Source organism: Doryrhamphus excisus, linkage group LG12, assembly GCF_037039965.1.
Source record: "Doryrhamphus excisus strain RoL-2023G ecotype Guam linkage group LG12, RoL_Dexc_Guam_v1.1, whole genome shotgun sequence".
In the NCBI taxonomy this organism is placed as follows: Eukaryota; Metazoa; Chordata; class Actinopteri; order Syngnathiformes; family Syngnathidae; genus Doryrhamphus; species Doryrhamphus excisus.
In genome coordinates this window covers 20,897,596-20,911,790 of record NC_136368.1, presented here as the reverse complement: position 1 = coordinate 20,911,790, position 14,195 = coordinate 20,897,596, and the positions used below count along the sequence as shown (strand labels likewise).

Here is a 14,195-nt window from a genome sequence, read left to right as displayed (position 1 = left end):
TCTTTTGACCCGTTCGTTCATGATACAACACACCATAACACACAGAGAAGGTGTGTTCAAGTCTTCTAGGAATTTTGGTTATTGGGCAAAATGTTTAAAAGAGTGGTTTTCCTTTAGATACATACAGTCTGTAGTTTAATGTTATAATGTCATAATGTTGTGGCATGGGGGTGCATCAAAGATCGTTTTGTAGTGCAAAAAAAGCAGGCTAAGCACGTTCCTCGACCCTCCAACGGCCGAAACCCGCCTCGACGTGACTAGGGTGCCCCTGCCAATACGCATACATTGTGTGCCTTCAAGGTCCAGCCTTGGAGGCGTTGCTTCTCGTCAGTATCAGCAAGTGCACGACGAGCCATCGAGCCACAGTTTGCGAGGGAAGCCCCGAGCGGAGTGAGCAGACGGACTGGATGCCAAAAAAAAAGTTACCGGAGAAGCTTGCAGCGAAGAAGAACCGATAAAGAGGTACGCTGAGTTCAAGTGCTGTCGGACAAGTGGGATTAATGCGGACTTTTACGCTGTTTTGCGCAAGATTTTGAGGGGGATGCTCAATGTATGCTAAATTATTTGACACTTTTCATGTAGTGTGACACGGATGAATGATGATCTTAGCGTTTTTGAATGCTTTTAAACACCGAATTACTGAAACAAGCACAGTAGCGGATTTGAACGTAGCGACACCAAACGACTCTTGTGCTTTGACTAAATAGCGAGTGACAGCCGAAACTTGTGAGCAAACAATAAGAAACATGTTGCACCTGCGCCATTCTTGTTGCTGACATTTGCAAATGAAACCCCTTTATTCTTTTATTGTCTTTTATTGTCTGTGTATTGAGAGACAAAGGGCGCTTTTTAAGCTAATTTGTAAGTGGATGCTGGCGAGCTGAGTCAGGGGAGAGCTACACACACACACACACACACACACACACACTCAAACACACGCACGGTGAACTTTGACCCTTCACAAACGGTATGGGCTTAATTCTTTATGCATTAAAGTAAGACTCAGTAGTGTAAGTAGTAAATTTGCTCTATTCTTTTTTTTTGTTTTAAGAATACAAAAATATTTTGTATTAAATTGTTATTTTTGTAGTTTAAAAAAAACACTTTTTTGCATTTTTTAAAAGTATATTATTTAAATTAGGAAAGAAAAACAGTTTGTAATACACATACAATTAATCGTTCCGTTAGATTTAGTCCTGGTGCTTAACTAAATTTGACTTATGCATGTTTTTATTTAAAGTTACACTCAAAATTATTCAACTCTCATTATGAATTTACAGTATATGCACAGTTTATGAACTCGCAGTGGTTTGACAATCCAATCCACAGATGGTCATTATTTATTCTTTTTGAAGTTCCCAACTATTGAACGTTTATGCATTTGGAAAATAAATGTCATTTAAAATGGAGGATTGAATAAGAATAAACTGTTGTCACTGCAGAGGAGAAAATAGAGAGAGAGAGAGAGAGAATGTGTGTGTGTTATCTGATGGCGTGGGCGTTAAAGGGTTAATTAGCTTGAAGCCTGCCGAGCTACCTGGCTCAGGTATTTTCCATATAATATGAGGGAATTAAGAGACCATTGTGAGAGATTATCTCAGCATTGCAAATCCCTCTACAGTGAAGAATGCTCCTATCTGATGGTGAAGTTGAACTCGACGTCAAGGCTGTAAAAAAAAAAAGCACTTCAATTCACAAAAGAGGGGAAAATAGTATAAGATTGTGAAGAAATGTGAATTTTTGACATTTAATTAAGTGCAACAGAAGAATAAATGAAACCAAATGGATATAGTAGTTATTTTTTAGCTATACCATTAGCGAAAGGTGATATGTGTTCTTTAAAAGCCCGTCTCGATCGTTTACAAAGCAGAGGGAGTATTTTGCTCGGAGTCGAACCTCCCGCTGATCTCGGGACACATGGTTCCCCTCCGTGGGCGTACAGGTCACAGTGGGGCATGAAGCGAGGTTAAGGCACTCGTGCTCTGGTTTTGATCCGTCCCCCTTTTAACCCCTCCCACCACCACCGCCGCCACTCCCGACCTCTCACACCACAGCGGGCGTCCCGTCGGAGGAGCTGAGAGAGACGTTACAGCCCACTGTGAAGACAGAAATGTCACTCGACTTGCTTCATTCGAGAGGAGAGTGACGGATTATTAGCATGCCGCATGGCTCGCTATGTCCGCTGTGAAACTCTCAGGCCATTGTTTTTATTTTGGCAGGTCGACATTACATACATTACATGTGTAAAAATAAGCTAAGCGCTGTTAAGACATTAAAACTAAACCCTCCCTTAACTTTGATGATGTTTGGCGCAATGAAAGTCGTGTTGCAGTTGGCCTACCCATGTATTAAATCAGCTATAAAATACACTAAAAATAATAAGTTACCATCGAATTTGCTTCTCATGTCTTGGTTACCTTCTTAGGCTTCTTCAAACATGAAAATTTTGGATTTAAATTTTTGGTGTGGGCATGTAGGCCTTTTTTTTGTCACTATACCCCTCCATTTCAATTTCCAAAAATGGCCAAATGAACCTCAAAAGAATCATATTCATAAATTGAAGGTTCTTTTGTTACCTGGTTATTACTGAGGGATATAGAACATATCTCTTAAATCAATTAGTTTGATTTATTTTCTCATTTTAGTATTAATCACCTGTGATTGGCTGGCCACCAGTCCAGGGTGGACCCTGCCGTGACCATAATGAGGATAAGTGGCATAGAAAATGGATGGATGGATGAATCAACAGGCACCATAATCCCAAACATGGGTTACTGTTGAGGCTAAAACTCTATTCTGAAACTCTGATGTCACTTCCTGTCCATATAACCAGAACACACCGACAGCAATAAACCTCAGTAGTAGTCTTATTTTTATCTTAAATATTTTTTCCCCATGATATTATGTCTAAGGCGGCATGGCGGTTGAGCGGTTAGCGCGCAGACCTCACAGCTAGGAGACCAGGGTTCAATTCTACCCATTGTGTGGAGTTTGCATGTTCTCCCCGTGCATGCGTTGGTTTTCTCCGGGTACTCCGGTTTCCTCCCACATTCCAAAAACATGCTAGGTTAATTAGCCACTCCAAATTGTCCATAGGTATGAATGTGAGTGTGAATGGTTGTTTGTCTATATGTGCCCTGTGATTGGCTGGCCACCAGTCCAGGGTGTACCCCGCCTCTCGCCCTAAGACAGCTGGGATAGGCTCCAGCACCCCCGCAACCCTTGTGATGATAAGTGGTAGAAAATGAACGAATGAATGAATATTATGTCTACTATATTGGGAAATATGAGCGTAAAGGGGACTATAGGGGTGTTAGGTCATGTCTCGGAGACTCTAATGATGTTTTAAAAAAAGGTGGTCTAACTGAAACTAGGTCTAACTACTAGGTCTAACTACTCTATTAAGGAATCGTACTTTGTGGAAAGTCAGTAATCATGGTCGGGTTAAAAACCAATTAACTGCGCTAAACGAGGGTTGACTGATATTGTCAGTTGGTGCAGAGTGACATAGAGAATTCAAGATTTAAAAAAAAATTATTAATGTAAAATTTTGGTTCATGCGCCTCGCCGATGGTTTTTAAGTGCAAGATGTTTTTCCATTTTAAAAATACCCGTTGATGTGTGAGCAAAGCCTTGACAGCATCTGTGTACCTATTTAAAATCGTGTGCAGATACTTATTATCTTCAGATGTAAAAAAAAAAAAGACGTCTTTGAGGCTGTGAGCTGCTTTTTCTTTGATCATCTTCTCAGTGACAGCTCCTCCACGACCTTCTCCTTGCTCGCTTGGAGGCAGGGGAAAGAAAAGGGAAAAAAAAAGAAACACGGGATTTCTTTTTGACTTCAGCAGACACGTAAAGGGAAAACATTCTTTAAAGTGGGATCACGTTTCCAACCCAAACTGACCGGCGCTTTAATTTTGGAATGCCGGGATCGCTAACGGAAATACATTTATTTGGATTTCTCTGTGCCGCTTCCTTATGCCTAATCTGCACTCTGCTAGAGTAGCTAATGCAAACATTTGTTTGTAACCACCATCCCCACATGCCGGGGCCGCACATCAATCATGTTGACAGTTTGGCGACAGCGAGGCTTATTAAAGTATGAAAACCATGTTGGAGCAAGTTAACCATATTAAAATTCCTCAGAATCAGGTGGCAGACCACAAACGGCTGTTTTATGAGGTAAGGCCGCTTGATGAAAATAAAACCCGCATCCAGGGTCCGGGGAGTAAAATAAAAATTCATCTTAATCCGAAGGCAGCATAGAGGAAAATGTAAGACTTTTATATTTATAGAGACTTTATATATTTATTTATTTGATATTTTTGATATTGTATTATATGCTAATAATAAGCTGGTGTAGGTCACAATGTGCCGGGCAATTGATTTTTTCTTTAAAAAAAAAATAAATTAAAATTAAAATTAAAATTAAAATTAAAATTAAAATTAAAATTAAAATTAAAATTAAAATTAAAATTAAAATTAAAATTAAAATTAAAATTAAAATTAAAATTAAAATTAAAATTAAAATTAAAATTAAAATTAAAATTAAAATATTTAAAAAAATTAAAAAACTATATTAGGAAAGCAGGAAGTGAACAAATGTAACAGTTAGTGATTGTAAAATTACCAGATGGAGGGTTAGGATTTAATAAGCTTTGCTTCTTCCTACTCCTTTTGGACATGTGGAACTGGGAACTGATTATGGGATGCACTCAATTGGAATCTGATGCATGTTCAAATGAAATTAAACCATTACCATTACCAAAATAATTCAACAGACAGCTAAATATACAAACATCTGCCAACACAAGTGAGTACACCTCACGTGGACACCATTGCTGCCTTAATCCTCTTGGGCAAGTTGTTACTGGAATCCTCTTTGTAATCTGATGCATGTTCAAATGAAATAAAACCATTACCATTACCATTACCATTACCATTACCACATTGGCATGAAGTGATGAAGTAATGCCTTCTTTTTGCAGGACCACTTCCTGTGCGTCAGTGAAATGAGTCTAAGCACCAGTGAGATGGAGGACCTGTGGGAGTCTTTGGGCTACCTCAACTTCACCGACCCCGTGTCCAACATTTCCATCGTGGACGCCATGGTGTGCACCACGGCCTTCAACCGCCGTGCCCTGCTCCACTCCATGTGCGTCCTCTACACCTTCATCTTCGTGGTGGGTCTGGCGGCCAACGCTCTGGTGCTGTGGGTCAACGTGCGCGCTCAACGGGACTCCACCCCTCGCCACGAGACGCACACATACATCGCCCACCTGGCCGTGGCTGACCTGTGCGTGTGCGCCACCCTGCCCGTGTGGGTCAGCTCGCTGGCCCAGCACGGACACTGGCCTTTTGGGGAGGTAGCGTGCAAACTCACGCACCTCCTCTTCTCCGTCAACCTCTTCGGGAGCATCTTCTTTTTGGCGTGCATGAGTGTAGACCGCTACCTGAGTGTGACGCGCCATTGTGAGAACCAGGACGGAACGCGCGGGAAGCTGATCCGCCGTGTGGTATGTGTAGGGGTGTGGCTTCTGGCGCTGGTAGCCTCCTTGCCGGACACCTACTTCCTGCGTACAGTCAAGGCTTCACATGGGGACAGCATGCTATGCAGGCCCGTGTACCCGGAGGAGAACCCCAGGGAGTGGATGGTCGGCATCCAGCTGAGCTTCATCCTCTTGGGGTTCATCCTCCCCTTCCCTGTGATCGCAGTCTTCTACGCCCTGCTGGCCCGAGCCTTCGCACGCACGTCGTCGTCATCGTCAGCGTCCTCCACCGTGGAGCAGGAGCGGCGTCTGAGCCGCAGGGTGATCCTCGCCTACATTGTGGTTTTCCTGGGCTGCTGGGGGCCGTATCACGCCGTGCTCCTGGCCGACTCGCTCTCCCAGCTGGGCGTTCTGCCGCTGACCTGCGGCCTGGAGAACTTCCTGTACGTGGCCATGCACCTCACCCAGTGCCTGTCCCTGCTGCACTGCTGCTTCAACCCCATCCTCTACAACTTCATCAACCGGAACTACCGCTACGACCTCATGAAGGCCTTCATCTTCAAGTACTCCACACGGACTGGCCTGGCGCGCCTCATCGAGACGTCCAACGTGTCCGACGCGGAGTACACCCCTGTGGCTGTGGACAACCCGCCGCAGATATGAGGAATTGAAATCATTTCAATCCAGTCCAATATTAAAGCTACAGTTTTCATCAAAGTGACACTGACGGACGAAATAGGAAATCCTGTGGACGGACGCGCATCAAATTGATGGACTGATTGCAAAAAAGCACTTAGGGAGCAGTTTGATTATTGATATGTACGTAAATACCGTATTGTTACTCATTTGGAAAGCCAAACCTCATATTTGTAAGGTTGTTTTGTGTGTTTATAATCAGGCGGGCATCATCACAATGACACGTTTAATCACTTTATTTATACTCATTTATAACGTCGCTTGATGTTACGCCTCATTCTTACAGGCTCGTTGTTCGAGTCCTGCTGTCACACGTTCGCTATGAACACCTTGAAGAGTACAGTCGTTGGCACCCCACGGGGGGCTCGCTGTAAATGACGTGGGTGGACATGCTAGCATACATGAATTAGGGGTGCGCTCCAAGTTTTATAATCATTATAAAAAACGGCCACAAAGTTGTTTTGCTTGATGGCGACCATTTTTTTTCAATCAATCCTGCGCAGATTTTCCAGACTGTAGCCACGTTTACATGAGGAGTTTTTCTCTTTCCCAATGGAATCTTTCCGAATGACCTTTCCGAAAGCAATGGTATCCATGGAAAGGAATATTCCAATCGCGTGTCTCCATGTGCCGCTATAATCAACCAGAATAGTCAATGGGGCATGCCCAGTAAAACGTAAACACCAACATCACGTGATACCGACTTCCTGGAGTTTTTCTTCCACTTGTTGGAATAACTCCGTATTGCCAGTTTTTCCTTCGTCCAGTCTTGGAATTTAGTTTGAATCAAAAACAAACTTTCCTTAGCAGTCCAGTGCCGATTGCTGGCCTCCATTTTTAAAAGTGAAGAACGTCTGGAGCTGCGTGTTACGTCATATCTCAGCATTGGCTGAAAGAACGCACCCGGGAACAGGAAAAGATAAAGTTCAATCTTGCTAATATTTGATAATGAAGCTGGGCACATGTTTTATATAGATATGTATTTTCTTTTGGAATAAAAGTGGACTTGTGAATGGCGTATAGAAGGGTTTAGATTCTGTTCCACAGATGGCGCTAATGCACACCAAAGCTGCTTGCCAACCGCCAATAAACAACAGAAGAAGAAGAAGAACGCAGTCTGACAACTTTCCGTTTGAGCGGGTACAAGATACCTCAATCGGATTGGGGAAAGGAATATTCCACCCCTGGGAATCCCATTATATATTCATTGGGATTGGCACTTTTCTTTGGGAATGAGGTGTATACAAAGGTTACATTCTTTCCCTTTGAGCAAATAACCCCAATGGAATCGGAATATTTGGGTCCATGTATACGTGGCTAGTGCCACCAACCTACAGGGACCTCCAATAAGTGAGACGTTCTAATTTTTTCACATGACTGCTCGGCTCTTAAATATAAATAATACCACAATGCAACCACTCCGTGTGTCCACGCTTACTTTTCGGAGCCTCTTTTCAGACATGAATGGCTGCTAATTAGCCAAGCTAACCTGCTTTGTTACCATGCTTTAAAAACGACATTATTTTTGAGTTTTATTTTTAGCATACTAGTATTGTATTACAGAGAAAAATGTCACCATTGGAGTTGTGTTTCCATTTCCCATTGGAGGCGGAGCCAATAAATACCCTCATTTGACCCTTTCTCTCCCAGGAGACCAAAGCCGCATATGAAGTGTTTAGCAGCGTGTGAATAGACGGGTTATTATAGTGTAATAAAGCCATTATCTTTACTTTCACATTGACAGGAGGCTTCAACCGGATGACGACCTGCTGAAATATGACAGCACATTAACCGTGCTGTTTGTGTGGAATTGATCGTGCTGAATCAGCACATTGGGGCCACACACTTGACTGACTTTTACAACCAAATAACGAAATAGCTTTACTGCTCTCGTGCAGGCAGCAGCAAACAACAACAAAGAGTTTATTAGGGACCAAATAAAGTGAGCTTGTGAGTGTGTGTGTGTGTGTGTGTGTTTGACACACACCCCATCGTCGACGTGTGTGTGTGTTCATGTTTTGACTGCAGGAGACGTGAACATGCCTACAAGATCACAAGCATTTCTTTGTTATTGTAAAACATGTTATATTAAACGCAGAGACAATATTTTGCCTCAGTACTTCCTGGTTGATATCATAATAATCTGACAACTTTATAACCTCTATGAGAAAGTCAGTACAGTAGGAGTCATCGTCCCCTGAAGGCATCGATTTCCGACAACAAACCATCAATCCAAGGAAGACGACGTCATCGTGCGACATTGACTTTGCTGCTCCGCCTCCCTCAGCGTTTCTTTAACCTCACCGCGTGACCTTCTGTCCTACGAGGGCGTCAACGCCCTGCCACTGTTGTCCTCAGGATACGTGATAACCCTCTTTTGGTCCAACCTCCTTGCAATCATCGCCGGTACTTCAGTCTTTCCGCTCATCAGCGGTTTCTAACCCAAGCCCCGCCCATCTGGGATGGCGAGTGCATGACTGAGATTGCTGGGATGAGAAGGTGCTTGGATCAGGGTGCGTTCACACTTGGTTCGCTTAAGATCGAATGTGAGCGCTATACATGCTCAAGACTCCATGAAATGTTCAAATAAAAGTAAAAAGCATGTACAAATTGGCAACTGTGTGTGACAACATTGACTGAAAGTCGTCTCGTCCTGTGTGTGTGTCTGAACGTGACATAACCAACCTATTCATCCCACCAGAGGACATTTTGGTTTGGAATATATCACGTAATGTCAGAAAAGCTCTTGAAAAGTGTATTTTATAAGCTTTTGGGGAAATGTAAGCTGGTAAATATAGCAAAATCTAAAAATAACGTGTATTCATCCTTGCAGACAACATATTGGCCAAATAAGTCCATTATTATGTACATTATGCCAGGGGTGTCCAAATTGTGGCTCGTGGCTGTTTTTTTTACTCTATAAAAAATATAATTTAACCAAAAAACTAAAAAATCAGCAATAATTGAAAAGAAGAAAGTTTAACTAATTTTACAAGAATAATGTAGTACTAGTACAAGGAATATTTTAGTAGCATAAAGTTGAAATATTAAAGAAAAAAACAAATATTATAGTGAATAATGTGGTAATTTATGAAAAATTACGTTGTGAAAATCAAGGATGAAGTCAAAATATGAGAATAAAGTCAAAATTATGAGAAGAAAATTTACACGAAAAATGTGAAAATAGCTGGAAAATTTTTAAAAAGCAGAAATGTAACAAAATAGCTGTACTTTCAGGACAATAAAGTCAAAATATTAAGCTGCAAAAGTCACAGTTTCACAAAAAAAAGAAAAAAATATAAAATTTTAGTGGCACACAATTGAAATAAGTTTGCAATATTATGAGAAACAAAAAAACAAAACAAAACTGTAATTTTTGGAAAATTAGTTTGAAGAAAAAAATATAATATTATGGAAATAAAGTCACAATATTACAAAAATAAATCTGACAAAGTTATTCAAGAAGAAAGTTGAAATATTTGAAAAATGAAAAAAAAACAAGAGCAAATATGTGAAAAAAATAATCCATGCTAATAATATGCTATTTCCACCTACTGTATATCACAAAGCTGAGATGCAGTTTTTTCTTGCAATACATGTATACATATATACATATATACACATATACTGTATAAGGTCTTAGCATAGCTACATGTGTTGCATTACAAAATATCCAAGTAGTCCTTAAATCCTTTCATTTTTCAGTATGAAAATGATGGACACCCTTGCATTATGCATAATTATATGCATTATGCATATGTTCTTCACCACACGACCTGTGGCTCCATGATATAAATACTAGTTTGAATGCTAAACAAACCGCACCAGTGTGCTTTTAATTTTTGAGGGCTGGATCACGGAACCAAAACCACAAGAGTGAACGCAGTCTGACCGTCTGCACGGCGGAAACAAACTGTTGACGGTAATCATGTATTGCGATATGAATATACACGCTGTATGTATTAGGTGCCATATGTACGTAATGTACATTACGTAATGTTCATGTGCTATAATTGTCTTGGTGAATTGACAATAAAGAATCTTATTTCTATTGCCGAGTTCAGTTCTTCCTACTGTAAATAAGGAAACTTCAATGAATTAACTTAATTAATTAAGTGTACTTACATTGTTTTAAATGACATTTTCATCTCCTTAAAGGTCATACGAGTGCAAACAAGACAAGATTACTGAAGATGCGCTTGGGTGTGAACATCTTTGTCCTTATTTTTCTTTTTTTATTGTTACCATTTGGACCCAAATATAAGACGACCCTTCATTTAGCAAAACGGAAATAACTAGATTGCAAATTTACAAAAGGATATCATTAGGGATATCTGATATTGGCTTTTTTGACAAAAAACGATATTGTCCAACTCAATTTCCAATACCGATATCGATAATGTGTATCATATGTGTTGTATATAAAGTTTTTTGGGGAATATCGGTTTTCATGATCAGGAAAAAAATCCGATACCGATATCAACCCATATGGCATTTCTATACTGATATCGGACCATTCATGGATCTTGCTAACAACCTTTGAGACTCTCCAGGAAGCAGCGTTGGGCTTTCTAGAGGTCAAAGCGAATGAATGATGTGTTGGTGATACCTCCCTTTGCTGTCCAGCTCCTTGCCTTCACTGTTATGCCCTCCTGACCTTACAGTGCTCCTACTGTGTGCGGGTCACCACTTCCTCCTCCTCCTCCTCCCTCAGCCTGTTCATGCTTTTCTACCCCCACTTTTTTGTTCCGCGCAGACTGAGGCAGATGACTCTTACCACTCAACCTTTTGAAGTGGGTTGCTGTTGGCTTTTTTTAGTTGTTGACTGATAACACTTGACCTTCTTCCAAGATTTCTCCCGTTAAAATAAAGTAAAATAAAGTAAAATTCAGGAAAATATTACATTTAATAAAATTATAATTATTATAGCAAAGGAAAAATGCTTCTTGTATGCAATTATTTGATAAACTATATGAGGATTATTTCATGTAAAATGACACAGCATGTAGAAATACAATGTTTTCAATTGTTAGTTCTAATATTGCATATGCAATGTGATTATTGCAATAGTCATCATATTGCATCATATCATATTGCAATAGCGATGCAGAAGCGTTATAGATCCTACACTATGAGGTCCTGAGTTGATAATGCAAATGTATGAAAATGTGCGGCTTACATGAAGATCATGTGGAGAATGTCGTGTTTCTGCAGACATCTGGCAAGAGGCTGAAATCATTGCAGCGGACTCTCATTTTCATGGTGACATTTTTATTTTTTTCTTCATACCGGACTCTAATATTGAACACTACCTGCAGCTGCCTCGTATAAATTTCACGCCATTCTTAATGGAAGTGTCTCTTTGGGCTTGATTTAACGAGGGAGGTTAATTGAGCGACGATGAAATAGATGAATGTTGCTTCACTTCACGCCTCACTGGCATGTATGAATGAATGATGAACCAGTGAGGAGTCATTTCAAGCGTCTGTGTTTTTATATGACTTTAACAGGGAAGCACATGCAGTGAAGTTTCTATGTAATTTATTATTTCTGGACTCAATCCTAAAGGGTCTTAAAATTACTACTGATTTTTGGGGGGTGAAAAAAGAAAGGATTGTGTTCAACAGTGTTATCAGGAAAGGAGGGAAAGCATTGGATGCACAGATGCTTGGCAGATGGTCAGGAAAAGCAGACAGGAAATAATTTATCTTATTAAACGCTGAATGCAGAATCGAGGCGTATTTAAGAAAAACAAAAGGTCCTTTTAACTACTAGCATAAGCTAGATCATTCCAGTCGACGGTAGATTTAGAATACCATCCATCCATCCATCTATCCATCCTTCGTCTAGCTCCTTCCGAGGCATCCCAAGGTGTTCCCAGGACTATCCATCCTTCATCTCGCTCCTTCCACGGCATCCCAAGGTGTTCCCAGGCCAGTTGACAACCTGTGCCGGGTCTTCCCCGAGACCTCCTACCGGTCGGACATGACCTGAACACTTGATTAAGAATGTGTATGTGTCTTTTCATGAACACAGTCTCTCCTCTTGCCAGTTATCTTTATTATTCATGATAACTGCCAGCTTTCATAATAAAAATAAACACAACAAACGTGGGCGTGATTCCGTCCGGTCTGTGCTCACAGCAAGCATTCGTACTATTCGTTTATTGTTGCAATTTCCCTGAGTTTTTGTACATTTTGTACATTCTTTTTCCAATATTCCCTAGGGAATATAATACTCTAATATGTAGTCTAATATGTCTAATAATACTCTAATATGGACACTTCTATGTCTATCTACGGTGGCCCACGCAGACCAAAAAGAGCACTTTGCATTACTTTCCCCCCCAGTGGTGACTATTTTAGGCCACTTCCTGTTGGAAAGAGTCAACCACAAGTGAGGACATTCCCTGCTGTTCCTCACCGTGTTTTTTTTTTTTTTTTAAAAACTTTTTTCATTCATCCAAATGTTTGGAAGTGAATGCCTTTGCACAACAACTCAGCGGTCTCCTTGTTTATACCGGAGGGGACCAGCTGACTCCAAGCTGGTTGCCACGGCAACCACAACAACCCCCGCAGACGTCGTGCGGGCAAAGCCAAAGGTCTTTGGAGTGGAATGAAAACCCGAATCCTTTATTATACTCAACATGAGGCTGTTTTAAATTAAAATTACATGTGAAAAAAAGAAATTATATCAGGAATACACATGAATGAATTTAAAATAAATAATATTATAATTAATAATTAAAAAAATAAAATAATTTAAAATTTAAAATTTAAAATTTAAAATTTAAAATTTAAAATTTAAAATTTAAAATTTAAAATTTAAAATTTAAAATTTAAAATTTAAAATTGCATTGGAAAAAAGTTAAATCGTTTTTCTGTGAAAATATGAAGTGTAAATTTAAATTTTCCCTGTGATGGCTAGCTACAAGGACATTTTGTGACAAGACAAGCGCTCATATTGGCTCATATTAGGAAAGCAGGAAGTGAACAAATGTAACAGTTACTGATTGTAAAAGTACCAGATGGAGGGGTAGGATTTAATAAGCTTTGCTTCTTCCTACTCCTTTTGGACATGTGGAACTGGGAACTGATTATGGGATGCATTCAATTGTAATCTGATGCATGTTCAAATGAAATAAAACCATTACCATTATCATTACAATTCCAACATTATAGAGCTATATTATTATATGTTACACATTTGCTTTGGCACTTCTAACACAAAGCTACGATGTTGAAGCTGCCTGTTGTCATTTTTCAATGTTTGTGCTCGTAGCAGTTTTCCAATAAGAGCAAAACTTCCTCCGTGCTGAGTATAGATGCAGCAAAAACGCATCCAAGTGAATCCTCCCGTGGCTAATACTCCCATCTCCAGTCCAAACAGACACACGGTGTTCCACAGATAACCCTCACTTGTAAAATACTGATTCCTGCTGTTTTCTCTGATGCTCAACCACCTGATGGGGGGGTTCAAGCCCTCGTAAAAAGCATCCCATGGCTTTTGGAGAGTGCGAGAACTCTTAATCTTTTCCAGATTCCAGAATGTAACAGTATAGTCCAGACCCACATGGACGTTGAAGGCTCTGACACTGAGGGGGGAGCTAATTTATTCCACGTTTTGTGCCAAAACTCCCGATCTAGTGTTTAGACTAGACATCTCCCTCTTCATCCCACACTATGGAAGTGTCATCATCAGCTCAGACACTTTCAGTGAAGATGATAAAATATGAAATGTGGTTAAGGACGTATCATTTCATATACAGATATCTCCTTGGGTGACTATCACTAACTCTGATTCATTTTCAAATGTGACGCCATTTTAGTCATTATAATTTGGTGGTTCCAGGAGGTTCTTGTACATTCTAAGATCCATACAGCTCGCTCTTCCACTGTGGAGACTTAGCGCTTGTTTATCACATCCATCTCAGCGGGACCATGAATGATTTATCCGTTACGGACGTGGAGCAAGTAATGACAGCTTATTTGGACTGCCCTGACATAATGA

At 40.4% G+C, this 14,195-nt stretch overlaps 1 protein-coding gene across 1 annotated transcript; it reads left to right on the top strand.

Annotated features, from left to right (window-relative positions):
• The first annotated feature begins 342 nt into the window (after positions 1-342).
• On the top strand, positions 343-10,182 carry ackr3a (atypical chemokine receptor 3a). Its single transcript, XM_058082983.2, has 2 exons — positions 343-462; positions 4,989-10,182. The coding sequence occupies exon 2, from the start codon at positions 5,013-5,015 to the stop codon at positions 6,150-6,152; it is 1,140 nt and encodes a 379-aa protein (XP_057938966.2). The 5' UTR covers positions 343-462; positions 4,989-5,012; the 3' UTR covers positions 6,153-10,182.
• The last annotated feature ends 4,013 nt before the right edge of the window (positions 10,183-14,195 follow it).

Excerpts from the sequence above, each read along its gene's own strand:
- ackr3a (XM_058082983.2), top strand. The coding sequence starts at position 5,013 with ATGAGTCTAAGCACCAGTGAGATGGAGGACCTGTGGGAGTCTTTGGGC.